At 42.3% G+C, this 14,702-nt stretch overlaps 1 protein-coding gene across 12 annotated transcripts in view; it reads left to right on the forward strand.

Moving 5' to 3' along the window:
- The window catches only part of SENP5 (SUMO specific peptidase 5), a 52,674-nt gene that overhangs the window by 10,087 nt on the left and 27,885 nt on the right, over positions 1-14,702 (forward strand). For 9 of the 12 annotated variants that reach the window (XM_070072310.1, XM_051818946.2, XM_051818948.2 and 6 more), the window contains 5 exons: positions 1,085-2,625; positions 8,712-8,817; positions 8,962-9,100; positions 9,359-9,406; positions 12,711-12,788. In XM_070072310.1, the coding sequence (XP_069928411.1) occupies positions 1,116-2,625; positions 8,712-8,817; positions 8,962-9,100; positions 9,359-9,406; positions 12,711-12,788 (1,881 nt within the window). In that variant the 5' untranslated portion in view covers positions 1,085-1,115. The remainder of the gene's footprint in view (positions 1-1,084; positions 2,626-8,711; positions 8,818-8,961; positions 9,101-9,358; positions 9,407-12,710; positions 12,789-14,702) is intronic. The other 3 variants (XM_070072312.1, XM_070072313.1, XM_070072315.1) reach the window with 1 other exon arrangement.

Consider the following 14,702-nt stretch of genomic DNA (forward strand, 5'->3'; position numbering starts at 1 on the left):
TGGTGAAGCCACTGCCTACAATGCCAGCATCCTATATGTGCCCCAGTTTGAGTCCTAGCTGCTTCACTTCTTCTGCTCCAGCTCCCTGCCAATGTGCCTGAGAAAGTAGCAGAAGATGGCCCCTGCATGCATATTGGAGACATGGATGAAGCGCCTGGTTTGACCCTGGTTGTTGGCGGCCATTTGAGGCATGAACCAGCAGATGATCTCTCTGTCTATCCCTTTATCTCTAACTCTTTGAAATAAAATAAATCTTAAAAAATCCAAATCTATCATCTCAATTTGATTTGGAGTGGGTACTGAAATAAATATCTTCAGTACTTCATTTATTTTTCTAGAGAGAACTGACACACAGACATGTAATACAGCTTTTCTTAGTAAGTTGTTAACAAGATGAAATTAGAATGTTGATTTCTGATTGTCTAGTATTATTTCTACTCATATTTCTTTTTCTCTACCTGAAGTGACTTGGTGCCTTTCTTTCTAAGCTGCAGAGCCTTGTGTGTTCATAAAGTTCATGTGTATACTTGTGTTGGTTCTTCCTTATTATTCACTTGAGAGCCAGAATAATTGCATGAGAGCATCTGATAGAGTACTGTCCACACATAGTTTGAGTCTTTGGCTAAAGAGGAGTCTAGTCTCCCTCTTTATTTACTGATATCCTGTATTTATTGAATGTATACCCATGGATGGCTGTACAGAGCAAAATTGCTGACATTTAAAAATTTTTGTGAGAATACAGAATTTGAGTGACTTGCTTAAAGCTATTTAGGTAATGAAAAGCAGAACAAACACTTTGAAAACTTTCTCTGATTCTCTGCCCTGTACACTCTATCAGAAACTGACTACATACTGGGGAATCATTCTAGAAAGTTACTTGTGTCAGAAGCAGGTGTACAGCAAATGGGATCTTTTTGAGTACTTATTGTCTTCCATCCTCTCCAATTTTCATTGTGATGAAAACCTTGACTGGGTGGGGTTTCATTATGTCTGATAGCCTAAGTGGAAATAGCTATACTTTTTTTTTTTTAAATCAAAATGTAAGTTTAAATCAAAATAAAACTTTTCATTTTCTTCTTTACAGCTGCATTCAGGTCTCATTATGTATCAGAAAAATGAAAAAGCAGAGGAAAATTCTATGGAGGAAAGGAATCCATGTAGCTTTTTCTGAGAAATGGAATACTGGGTTTGGAGGCTTTAAGAAATTCTATTTTCAACAACACTTGTGCATTCTGAAAGCTAAGTTGGGAAGGCCAGTTACTTGTGATAGACAGTTGAGACATTTACAGTGTAAAAAGAAAGCCCTTCAGATCCAGAAAACGTGGATCCAGGATGAACCACTTTGTGGGAAGACCAAGTCTAGTGTGGCTACTCAGAATGTTAGTGCTTTGTCCTCTAAAGTGAAAAAAGATAGTAAGCACTTAATTTCTTCTTCAAGGAATCTTCTGAAACTCCAAGCAGAAAAGTTGCTGTCATCAGCCAAGAACTCTGACCATGAATACTGCGGAGAGGAAAGTCTCTTGGAGGCAGTTGCTGACTTACCAGCAAATAGTCTTTTAAGTCAGGCCAGTGGTCACAGACCTAGGACAGAGCCACAAGCTTCTGACTTTCCCATGAAGTTCCAAGGAGAGAGCCAAAGTCCAGCTGAGAGCAGCACGATTGTGGTCACCTTGAGCAACCATAAGAGAAAGCGCTTTTGTTATGGCTGCTGCCAAGGGCTGGAACGTCACAGGAATGGGGGATCCCTGATTCCAAAAAAGTTCCAACTTAACCAACATAGGAGAATAAAAGTGTCTCCTCTTATGATGTATGAGAAATTATCCATGATTAGATTTCGGTACAGGATTCTAAGATCCCAGCACTTCAGAACAAAAAGCAAAGTTTGCAAACTAAGGAAAGCTCAGCGAAGCTGGGTACAGAAGGTCACTGGGGACCATCAAGAGACTCTTAGGGAAAACGGTGAGGGTGGCGATTGTAGTCTATTCCCTTCTCCAGAAGAGAAAGACACTTCCTGTTGGCATCAGCCATATTTTCCAAATATGGACAGCAATGCTGTGGTGAAAGGAAAGAACTCTCACATGCCTGATGGCCACACTAAAGGAAGCCCTTTTTTGGGCAAGGAGCGTAGTTTAGATGAAGCATTCCCTGATCAACAGAATGGCAGTGCCACATATGCCTGGGACCAGTCACCCTGTTCCTCTCCTAAGTGGGAGTGTACAGAGCTGATTCATGATATCCCCTTGTCAGAACATCATTCTAGTAACATGTTCACCTCGGAAACTGAAGGAGAAACTGTGACTCTGGGTCAAGAAAATCGGACAAGTACTGTCAGTGATGATGGGATAAAACTGTCAGTGTCTGGAACAGATAAATCTGTGAGTAATGTGGATGGGCCTGTGTCTGAAGAAACTGGGCCAAATGAGAACTCATGTCAGATGGAAGAGGATGGATCTGTCAAGCAGAATATTCTCAGTTCTAAGTTGCTGGACCACCCTTACTGTAAAAGTCCACTGGAGGCTCCACTGGTGTGTGGTGGACTCAAGCTAGAAAATCAAGTGGGAGGTGGGAAGAAGAGTCAAGAAGCATCTCCAGTGGATGATGAACAGCTGTCAATCTGCCTTTCTGGTATGCACTCTTTATTCCCTCAACTTCACCCACAGTTGGTGTCCATTAACCTTTCTAGAAGAGTCCTATATTTTCTTCCCATACATGGATTCCCCTTTAAGCAGTTAGACATTCTTCTTGCAGCCTTTCATATTGCTGTATTATATAGCTGCTCTGTAATTTATCTAATCCTTGATTGATTGACATGTGTACTGATTCCAATTGTTCCTTTGGTAAATGGATGCAATGAAGTCATTTCTTTATACTTAAATGATTGTTTCTGTAAGTAATAATCCCACTATTGGAGTTGCTGGTGAAAGGATATTCACACTTTTAACTTCAAGAGAATTGTTAAATTACCCTCCAAAAGATTGAATTAGTTTATATTTGTTAAGCTTTGCCAGTTTTACAGATCATATGCGTTTTCTTTTAATTTGTTTAATTTTGGATATCTTTCTGTGTTTATTGGCCAATTTTTGTTGGTACTTGGCTTTCCTTTGCCTGTTTTTGTGTTTCTATTTTAATATATGAGAAGCTCTTGTGTGTCAAACACTGTATTGGCTTCTACCAATATTGCAACAAACAGTTTATACTGATTCCTACCTTAATATACCATAGTGTCATTCTAGTTGTAATGATCTTAAATTAATTGCTAATTATAAATGTCATAAGAATTACTCCTCCCAAAAGTTAAAAGGCTTCAATATCCCAACATAGTTTAATATTTGGCTTAACAAAAAATTTGAGTTCCGGCCGGCGCCGCGGCTCACTAGGCTAATCCTCCGCCTAGCGGCACCGGCACACCGGGTTCTAGTCCCGGTCGGGGCGCCGGATTCTGTCCCGGTTGCCCCTCTTCCAGGCCAGCTCTCTGCTGTGGCCAGGGAGTGCAGTGGAGGATGGCCCAGGTGCTTGGGCCCTGCACCCGCATGGGAGACCAGGAAAAGCACCTGGCTCCTGGCTCCTGCCATCGGATCAGCGCGGTGCGCCGGCCACAGCGCGGTGGCCGCGGTGGCCATTGGAGGGTGAACCAACGGCAAAGGAAGACCTTTCTCTCTGTCTCTCTCTCTCACTGTCCACTCTGCCTGTCAAAAAAAAAAAAAAAAAAAAAAAAAAAAAAAAAAAAATTGAGTTCCTGCACAGTAAAATTTGTCTTTGACTATTAAGGCATCTAGTTTTTACATCATTCTATTTTTTTTAATGTTTTGCTTTAAAAAACCTTATTTTGTCAGAATCTACTTCATGACCAATTGGTATAAACGTTTTTGGAAAACAAGGCAGTTCAGTCTTTGATACATTTTCTTCTTGGAATTTATCCTAGATATAAAATAGTACAAATACTTGTGTATATTTTTGTAGGGGTATTACTTAGGTTATTGTAGTTAAAAAACTGAAAACAACCGAAACAGTGAAATAACAATTGAAGCACAGGTGATGGCATATTCAGACAGTGGTAGAGGAAAAAAGTTTGTAAAAAAGTTTGTCAGAAACTAAGTTGTTCTAGGTTTAAGATGAAGTAAGCACATGGAATCTCTTCTTTTTACCAAATCCATAGAAATTATGAAAAATATATTAAGGATATGTATAAGGATCCTTCAACAAGTTCATGAAAAAATGGAATTAAAAGATATTTTGGTGCAAAAACTTCTTGAAATCTATGCATAGATTTTTTTTTAATTAATTTATTTATTTGAAAGAGAGGAGAGGCAGAGAGAGAGGTCTTCCATCCAATGGTTCACTCCCCAGATGGCCGCAGTGGCCGGAACTGTGCCGATCTGAAGCCAGGAGCTTCTTCCGGGTTTCCCACACGGGTGCAGGGACCCAAGGACTTGGGCCATCTTCTACTGCTTTCCCAGGCCATAGCAGAGAACTGGATGGGAAGTGGAGCAGCCGGGACTAGATCCGGCGCCCATATAGGATTTCAGTGCTTCTGGCCAGGGCATTAACCCGCTACACCACAGCGCCAGCCCCCACGCATAGATTTTTCACAGTATACATTTTCTATGAACGATTTGGAGACCCCTCATATGTATCTCAGTACTCAAAAACAAGGTAGAAAGTTTTGGTGAACAGAAACTGGGATGCTGTCACAAGGCTGAAAGCAGTGGGAAAGACAAGAGGGACAGAAGACAAGTACAGGGAATAGTGCAACTCTGAGGGTTTTCATCTTTTTTTTTTTTGACAGGCAGAATGGACAGAGAGACAGACAGAGAGAAAGGTCTTCCTTTTTTTTTCTGTTGGTTCACCCCCCCAATGGCTGCTGTAGCCGGCGCACTGCGCTGATCCGAAGCCAGGAGCCAGGTGCTTCTCCTGGTCTCCCATGCGGGTGCAGGGCCCAATGACTTGGGCTATCCTCCACTGCCCTCCCAGGCCACAGCAGAGAGCTGGACAGGAAGAAGAACGACCGGGACTAGAACCCGGTGTGCTGGCATTGCAGGCGGAGGATTAGCCTATTGAGCCACGGTGCCGGCCTTTCATCTTAATTTTTAAAAAATTTCAACTGACACATAAAAATGGTACATATTTATAGGGTGCTGTGTGATGTTTTTGTTGTGTAATGTCCAGAGTAATACTGGAGTTTTTCTGTGTACCCACTCCCACTGAAAATAGTTCAAGCAATATCTGCCACCTATCCCAGACCCCTCCTCCCTTCCCTAGCAAATTACCCAAATAGAGATGAGCTCAAATCTATCACCATCATTTGAGAAAAGCTAACACAGTGAAAGAGACAAATTTAACAATAACAGAAGAACTAGGCCGGCACCACGGCTCACTAGGCTAATCCTCCGCCTTGCGGCGCCGGCACACCGGGTTCTAGTCCCGGTCGGGGCGCCGGATTCTGTCCCGGTTGCCCCTCTTCCAGTCCAGCTCTCTGCTGTGGCCTGGGAGGGCAGTGGAGGATAGCCCAAGTCATTGGGCCCTGCACCCGCATGGGAGACCAGGAGAAGCACCTGGCTCCTGGCTTCGGATCAGCGCAGTGCACCGGCTACAGCAGCCATTGGGGGGTGAACCAACAGGAAAAAAAAAGGAAGACCTTTCTCTCTGTCTCTATCTCATTGTCCACTCTGCATGTCAAAAAAAAAAAAAAAAAAAAAGAAGAAGAAGAAGAACTAAATCTGAGTAAACAGGATTAACGGAGCGATCAGAATGGGAATCATTATAGGACAGTAAGTAGATGCTCCCATTGTGAACTGCTGTAAAAAAATTTAATGCTGAGTTAAATGCTTGTGCAAGATTGACTACAGGATTTGGGGGAGTATGTGAAAATATGTACTCAGATTATTTTGCAAGTGGTCTTTTAAGTTCTTTCACTTTAAGAACTAGAAGTTGTCAAAATTAGAAGATATACATACACAGACCCACACTAAATTTTGTTCATTAAAATTATAGCACCTTGAGAATTATGGGAAATAACTGGAACAATTAGCTATCTTTTAGAAGAAAAAGGAATAGATTCTTTTTTTTTTTTTTTTTTTTTTTTTTTTTTTTTTTTTTTGACAGGCAGAGGGGACAGTGAGAGAGAGAGACAGAGAGAAAGGTCTTCCTTTTGTGCCGTTGGGTCACCCTCCAATGGCCGCTGCAGCCAGCGCGCTGCGGCCGGCGCACTACGCTGATCCGAAGGCAGGAGCCAGGTGCTTCCCCTGGTCTCCCATGGGGTGCAGGGCCCAAGCACTTGGGCCATCCTCCACTGCACTCCCGGGCCACAGCAGAGAGCTGGCCTGGAAGAGGGGCAACCGGGACAGAATCCAGCACCCCGACCGGGACTAGAACCCGGTGTGCCGGCGCCGTAAGGTGGAGGATTAGCCTAGTGAGCCGTGGTGCCGGCAGGAATAGATTCTTATACCATGGTATATTCTAGTAGATTAAAAATTTGACTAAGGTTAAGTGTTGTGGCACAGTGGGTTAAGCCACTAGTTGGGACACCTGCATCTCAAATTGGAGTGCAAGCTTCAGTCCTGACTACTCTGGTTTTTTTTTTTTTTTTTTTTTTTTACAGGCAGAGTTAGAGAGAGAAAGGTCTTCCTTTTCTGTTGGTTCACCCCCCAATGGCCGCTGTGGCCGGCATACTGCAGCCGGTGCACTACACTGATCTGAAGCCAGGAGCCAGGTGCTTCCTCTTGGTCTCCCATGCAGGTGCAGGGCCTAAGCACTTAGGCCTTCCTCCACTGCACTCCCGGGCCACAGCAGAGAGCTGTACTGGAAGAGGAGCAACCGGGACAGAATCCGGTGTCCCAACTGGGACTAGAACCTGATGTGCCGACGCTGCAGGCGGAGGATTAGCCTAGTGAGCTGCGGTGCCAGCTGGCTACTCTGTTTCTCATCCATCTTCCTGCTGACTCATCCTGGGAGGCAGCAGGTGATGGATTCAATGTTTGGGCCCCTGACACCAACGTAGGAAATTTATTTAGACTTATTTATTTGAAAGAGATCTTCCATCTGCTGGTTTACTCCCTGAACAGCCACAACAGCTGGTCTGAAGCCAGGAGCTTCTTCCAGCTTTCCCATGTGGCTGCAGGAGGCCAAGGACTTGGGCCATCTTCCACTACCCTCCCAGGCACATTTGCAGGGAGCTTGGTTGGAAGTGGAACAGCCAGGACTTAAACTGGTGCTCATTTGGGATGCCAGCATCACAGGCAGCAGCTTTACCTGCTACACCATGACGCCGGCCCCTGCTCTACTTCTGATTCAGCTCCCCGCTAATGGCTTTAGAGGGCAGCAGATGACCAAGTCCATGGGAGACACGAATGGAGTTTCTGGCTCCTGGATTCAACCTGGCACAGATCTGGCTATTGTAGCCATCTGGGCAGTGAACGAGTGGATGGAAGATAGATCCGTTCTCTCTCTCTGTAAACCTGCCTTTCAAATAAAATAAATCTTTATAAAAATACATATTTTTAATCAATACAGTAATTTTACATATAAGGGTATTTTACATACATGGGTACAGGGGCCCAAGCACTTAGGCCATCTTCCACTGCTTTCCCAGGCTCGTTAGCAGGGAGTTGGATTGGAAGTGGAGCAGCTGAGACTCAAACTGGTGCCCATATGGGATGCCAGCACCACAGGTGGAGGCTTAACCTACCATGCCACAGAACTAGCCTGTATAATAGAATTAAAAGGTAAATTTTAGTGCAAAAAAGGAACCCTTTAAAAATTGGTATGGTTTTAGAAAATACATATTTTTCATGAACTTTCTGAAGATCCTTTCATATGGATGGATTTCAAAGTTTTTGCAGCAGGTGATAGTCATCCCCCCCCCCCCCCCCATTTCTCTGCCTTTCAAATAAATAAATCTTTTCTAAAAAGTTCATTTGTAAGAGACAGTCTTCTTTCTTTTTCCATCCACTGGCTCACTCCCCAAGTGGCCACAACAACCACAGCTGGGAGCTAGATCAGAAATGGAGCAGCTGGGGTGCCCCTGTGGGATGCTGGTGGTGGTTTTACCCACCATACCATGACTCCAGTCCTGAAAGAGAGAGAAGTGAAAATCCAAGATTGTGTAGAGAAAAAACAATAGATACTTCCTACTTTGGAGGTGGCATAGGATGACCATCATGAAAGTCTTAGTTCTGCTTGATACTTAAATGCCCTTGGGTAGTAAATTAGCTTCCCTAAACTTCCAGTTTCTCCATTTGTGGAGATAATATCTTTTATTATTATTTATTTGAGAGGTAGCGATGGAGAGAGAGGTCTTCTGATTCACTTTCCAAATGGCCACAGCGGCTGGAGCCAGACCAATCTGAAGCTAGGAGTTTCTAGTCCCAGGTGCTTAGGCCCCTGCACCTGCATAGGAGACTAGGAGGAGGCTCTTGGCTCCTGGCTCCGGATCGGCGCAACTCCGGCTGTTGTGGCCGTTTGGGGAGTGAACCAACAGAGGGAAGACCTTTCTCTCCCTCTCACTGTCTGTAACTCTACCTCTCAAATAAATAAATAAAATCTTAAAAAATAAATCATGCCTCACAGCATTTCTCTGTAGATTATAATGGTGAGGGCTAAATCTACTTTTCTAGGAGATAACAACTTTAAAGTTTAAAAACTGAAATATATGTTATTTATTGTGTATAAGTTAACTGTTGAGGAAAATGGCTTTTTCCCCCCCTTTCTTTAAGGATTCCTAGATGAGGTTATGAAGAAGTATGGCAGTTTGGTTCCACTTAGTGAAAAAGATGTCCTTGGAAGATTAAAAGATGTCTTTAATGAAGACTTTTCTAATAGGTATGTGAGTGATAAGGTTAAGCCCTTGAAAATAAAATTGTTTGCAACATATGACTTTTTCTTAATATATGGGGAAAAAAGATACTCAGCAATAGATTGTGTAGAATTCATATTTTTAACTGTTGTTTCAAAATCCTGTTTCAGAAAACCATTTATCAATAGGGAAATTACAAACTACCGGGCCAGACATCAAAAATGCAACTTTCGCATCTTCTACAATAAGCACATGCTGGACATGGATGATCTGGCGACCCTGGATGGTCAGAATTGGCTGAATGACCAGGTTAGTCTATTGTATGCTCTCAGCACTGGAATGCTGCAGAGGATGTTGGTCAGTAAAATAAAACATAACCTCCTGGTTGGCCTCAGTTATCTTTTGGTATCAAGGATTCTTTGTTCCTTGATACCAAAGTGATACCCAAGTGACTCATTCATTAACCCAGGATCCATAAGGTTTTATAACAGCAGTATCAATTTTAGTCATTCTGATTGCGATGATATGAACTGCATAGGGTTAGTAAGCCATTTTTACTTTTTATAGGTCATTAATATGTACGGAGAGCTGATAATGGATGCAGTACCAGACAAAGTAAGTGAAAACTTCCTCTTCTTCAGGAGAGTCTGTGTATTAAAAGGAGTAGTTTTTGAACTTCTTGTAATTATTTGATATTCCTTAGATATTTGAAAAAAGGTTAGGATTTTGTCTTGCTCAATTACTAGGATTGTGGGTAAATTCTGTTCTCCATAGACCCACAGTGCCATTGTTTTCCTGCTTATTTGTGTTAAGGTGGGTGTGTTCATTGGTATTGTCAAGGGTGTGGTTTTTTTTTTTTTTAATTTTTTTGACAGGCAGAGTGAGAGAGACAGAAAGGTCTTCCTTCCGTTGGTTCACCCCTAAATGGCCGCTGCGGCCGGTGTGCTGCGCCAATCAGGAGCCAGGTGCTTCCTCCTGGTTTCCCATGCGGGTGCAGGGACCAAGGACTTGGGCCATTCTTCACTGCCTTCCTGGGCCACAGCAGAGAGCTGGACTGGAAGAGGCGCAACTGGGACAGAATCTGGCGCCCAACCAGGACTAGAACCTGGGGTGCTGGTGCCGCAGGCGGAGGGTTTTGTTTTGTTTTGTTTTGTTTTTTTGGTGGGGAGATGCATTTGAGTCTTACTCTCTCTCTCTTTTTTTTTTTTTTTTTTTTACAGGCAGAGTGGACAGTGAGAGATTGAGAGACAGAGAGATAGGTCTTCCTTTTGCCGTTGGTTCACCCTCCAATGGCCGCCACGGCCCGCGCACCACACTTATCCAAAGCCAGGAGCCAGGTGCTTCTCCTGGTCTCCCATGGGGTGCAGGTACCAAGGAATTGGGCCATCCTCCACTGCACTCCCAGGCTCTTTAAAAGTATGCAGTAGAGGCCGATGCTGCGGCTCACTAGGCTAATCCTCCGCCTTGCAGCGCTGGCACACCGGGTTCTAGTCCCGGTTGGGGCACCGGATTCTGTCTCGGTTGCCACTCTTCCAGGCCAGCTCTCTGCTGTGGCCCGGGAGTGCAGTGGAGGATGGCCCAAGTGCTTGGGCCCTGCACCCCATGGGAGACCAGGAGAAACACCTGGCTCCTGGCTTCGGATCAGTGCGGTGCGCTGGCCGCGGCGCGCCAGCCGCGGCGGCCATTGGAGGGTGAACCAACGGCAAAAGGAAGACCTTTTTCTCTGTCTCTCTCTCTCTGTCCACTCTGCCTGTCAAAAAAAAAAAAAAAGTGTGCAGTAGTATTGATGTGAAAATACTCAGTTCAAATACAAGCTCAACCCCATAAATTCTGAATTCTCTTAAGAGCTTAGTTAGGTACTAAGATTTTTTTAAAAAAAATTTTTTTTTTTTTAATTGAAAAGTAGAGCTACAGGAAGAGAGAAAGAGAGTGCACATTTTCATTTGTTGGTTCACTCCCCAAATGCCCACAACAGCTGAGGCTGGGCCCCGTTGAAGTCAGGAGCCAGAACTCCACATGGGTCTCCCTTGTGGGTGGCAGGGACCCAACTACTTGGGTTATCACTGCTGCTTCCCAGGGTACACATTTGCAGGAGCTGGATCAGAAACACTGTGGGCATTAGAACCCAGCCACTCTATGGGAAGTGGGCATCCCAAGCAGTGTCTTACCTGCTGAACCACAATGCTTGCCCCTAAACTTAGTTTTAAATTTAACATTAATGTTTCTATCCAAGTATTTATACCAGTGTAATCTAAAGTTTTCATAAATCGAATAAATGGGTAAATATGAATCTCAGATTCCAACAGTGTTTATGAATAAATGGGAAATATATAGCTTTCCACTTTAAATCATGGATCTAGAGCAGGCATTGTGGTGCAGTCAGTTAAGCCACTGTTTGGAATGCCTGCATCCCATGTCTGGGGTTGTCTCCTTCCTCTGCCTCTGATCCAGCTTTCTGCCAGCACACACCCTGAGAGGTATCAGATGATGGCTCAAGTACTTGGGTTCCTGCTTGCCTGGCAGGCCCCAAGTGGAGTTCCTAGCTTTGGGCTTCAGCCTGGCCATGTGCCAGCTATTGCCAACATTTGGGAAGTGAACCAGCAGATGGAAGATCTCTCCCTTTCTCACCCTGCCTTTCAAATAAGTAAAAATAAGTAAATCTTTTTAAAAGTCACAAATCTGTTACATGTTATTAAGGCTAATAAGTCAAATTTTACATTTTGTCTAATTCTTTCAGAAACTTATTTTTTAAAAGATTTATTTATTTATTTGAAAGAACACAGAGAAGGAGAGGCAGAGAGAGAGAGCGGTCTTCCATCCGTTGGCTCACTACACAATTGGCTGCAACAGCCGGAGTTGGGCTGATCAGAAGCCAGGAGCTAGGGAGTTCTTCCGTGTGTCTCTTGAAGGTGCAGGGGCCCAAGGACTTGGGCCATCTTCTACTGCTTTCTCAGGCCATAGCAGAGAGTGGGATTGGAAATGGAGCAGCTGGGACTTGAACCAGTGCCCATATGGGATGTCGGCACTGCAGGTGGCAGCTTTACCCGCTACGCCACAGTGCTGGCCCCCCAGGAGTGTGTTTTTTTAACACTCTCCAGAGGATTCTGATGCACACCAAGTTTGAGATTCACTGCTTTAGAAACTTTTACTACAAGCTCTTTTTATCCAAATGTTAGGCTGCATGGTTCTCAAAAGAATGTGCATTAGAATCATCTGGAGAGTTTATAAAACCAGATTGCTTGGCTTTATCCATTGAGTTTTTGCTTTAGTGGGTTTGGGTGGGGCCTGAGTTTATATTTCTAACAAATTGCCAGGTGATGCTGATACTACTGGTCTGGTGACCACACCAAGAACCACAACTATCTCAGGTGGGCTGATAGTGTAAATGACTTACAAACCAGAAAGCTGAAGCCAAGGATGCAGATTTGCTCTATATGACCAGAATAATTCTTTTGTTAGTAGAAATGATCATGCTAATTCATGCCTTTTCACAGTTGTTATGACAACAGGAGTCTCCAAATCCACATTCAGAGGGGGTTAGTTTTGTAATCCATGTCCCCTGAGTTCAAGGTAATGGTTACCTCATTTTTTCATAGCCTCTTTCAACTTTATCAGTTGATTTGAAGAAATTTGGCAGGTTGCTTCTCTACTTGATTGGATTTGGGTAATCAGTTTACTTCCCCATGCCAGTTCTGACTGTAGACTATAGCCCATAAGGTCATTCTGATGAAAATTTTGGATAGAATCTTATGTAAATCTTATGTATTGTCTGTATTTCATTCATTTTTTAAGGAGAAACTTTTCCTCCTCCTCTTGTCTGTTTTTCTTTCAAAAACATTTTAAAATTTCCATTTTGTTCTGATGTTAAATCTGAGTGTTGCCTAATATATTTGTTGCTTTTATTTGGTATCTGTTCCAGGTTCACTTCTTCAACAGCTTTTTTCACAGACAGCTGGTAACCAAAGGATACAATGGAGTAAAAAGATGGACTAAAAAGGTATTCCCTTTATTCCTTTTTATCCTAAATTTGAAATGAGAGAGAACCCACATTTGATGAAGGATAAGGGCTTTAATGCCAGCATTATGTTGAATTCGAAGTGACAGATTTTTAATAGCTTCTTCTGAATCTTCCTGTTTGAAAGACAAGATACTAAGTGAAATTCTTGAATCTATCCAGTTGGTTGGCATGCACGATAAGTGAAAAAGCACTGGGTTGAGAGTTAATAATGCTAGTTTACTGTGCAAGTTGGACCAGACATTTAACTTGCCTAGGCCTTAGATTACTTATTTGCAAAACACAGTGATAAATCAGGGTACTCTCTAAAGCACCTTCTAATTCTCTATTCAGTAACAGTGCAGGAAACATCGTTTTAAAAGTCCATTTATATTCCATTTTTGATATTTTGACGAAATTACCTACAAGTTCAAATTCCATAGTCACAGACTTAGAGATGCTGTAACTTCTCGCTTTTGATGCTTGATGGGTTAGATAATTAAGGAATCTTAAGTAGCGTAAGTAGTTGTGAGTGGAAATAAGTTTTTGTAAAGTACAGTTGATTGAACATTGCTACATAGGTAGTCATTAATAGCTCCAAGGTGAATGAAATGTGGTTGAGGAGTACAAACCTGAGAAACAGATGTAATGAACTCAGGAATCAGAGCTGGGTTCAGTTCCCAATTTGATCCCTTAATGAGCTGTAAGATCTTGGACAAATTATTTAATCCCTGCAAACTTTATTTCATCATCTTTAAAATAAGAACATCTGTGGTGTTTACTTTGTTGTGAGGACTAAATGAGATTATGCAAATCATTAAGCACATGATAACCATACAGTACAGTGTTACATTATGATTTATGAAATTACCCACCAAATATGAATTTTAGTCTTTTGATTTGGTAATACAATTCCTAGAAATTTATTCTAAGAAAAATAATTTTAAAAAAGGAATGTTCTGTATGTAACAATCTTCATCAGATTGCTATTTATAGTAGCAAAAATTAAAATGATTGATACATTGGTTTCATGGAATAATATGTTGTTAGTTGGTGGTACCCAGTCACTATTTTTTACTACAGATGTATTGCAAACTGATACAGTGCTAATAAAATAAGGAAGGAAAGATTTGTCATGTTTAAGTTTGTTATGGAGGGCAATCAGAGTGTTTCTAGAATCAATAAATTGGAAAACACAGGATAAATCACACTTCCTGTTAACTCTTATTCCCTCAGTCACATGCTCCAGCCATTTAAGTTCATGGAAAATGGAATTAAAAGTTTATTTTGGTGCAAAAAAAACACTTTAAATCATGCATAGCTTTTTCGTAATGTGAATTTTCTATGAATTTGTTTGAAGAACCTTCATACTGGCTTCCTTGCTTCACTCATTCTTGTCTAAAAGCATTTCCACTTCCTGTTACTTCTGCCTAGAATGCTTTTCTCCCCCAGATTTATGTAAAATTCATTTCCTCACATTATGAAGGCCTCTGCTCAGATGCTGTCTGCTTGGAGAGGCCATCCTGAACTGTCCTGTCTAAACTCGTGCTCCCCAGTGTTCTCTTCTCACCTTGCTTTATTTTTCCCCCTGAGAGTTTTCATTACCTTATTTATAGTATTCATTTTCTGTCCTCCATTAGGATGAATGCTGCATGAGAGTCTATTTTCATGTAGTTATACCAGAGCCATATTGTTGAAGGAAGTAATTTAGGGATATAAGGGTAACTACTTTGTAAGAACTAAAAATAGTATATGACTTCCATAGTTCTGTTGTTTTTCTGAGATCTTACCACTGTGGAAGTATAAGGAATGTGAAGTCAGGCATTAGATAAGACATTCCCTTTCTTCCTGGTTCTCTTTTTACCTAAGCAGATATTTATACTTTGTGGTCCTGGTACCAGTAGTAGTAGTTTTGTA

The sequence above is a fragment of the Oryctolagus cuniculus genome, chromosome 4, assembly GCF_964237555.1.
Source record: "Oryctolagus cuniculus chromosome 4, mOryCun1.1, whole genome shotgun sequence".
NCBI lineage: Eukaryota > Metazoa > Chordata > Mammalia > Lagomorpha > Leporidae > Oryctolagus > Oryctolagus cuniculus.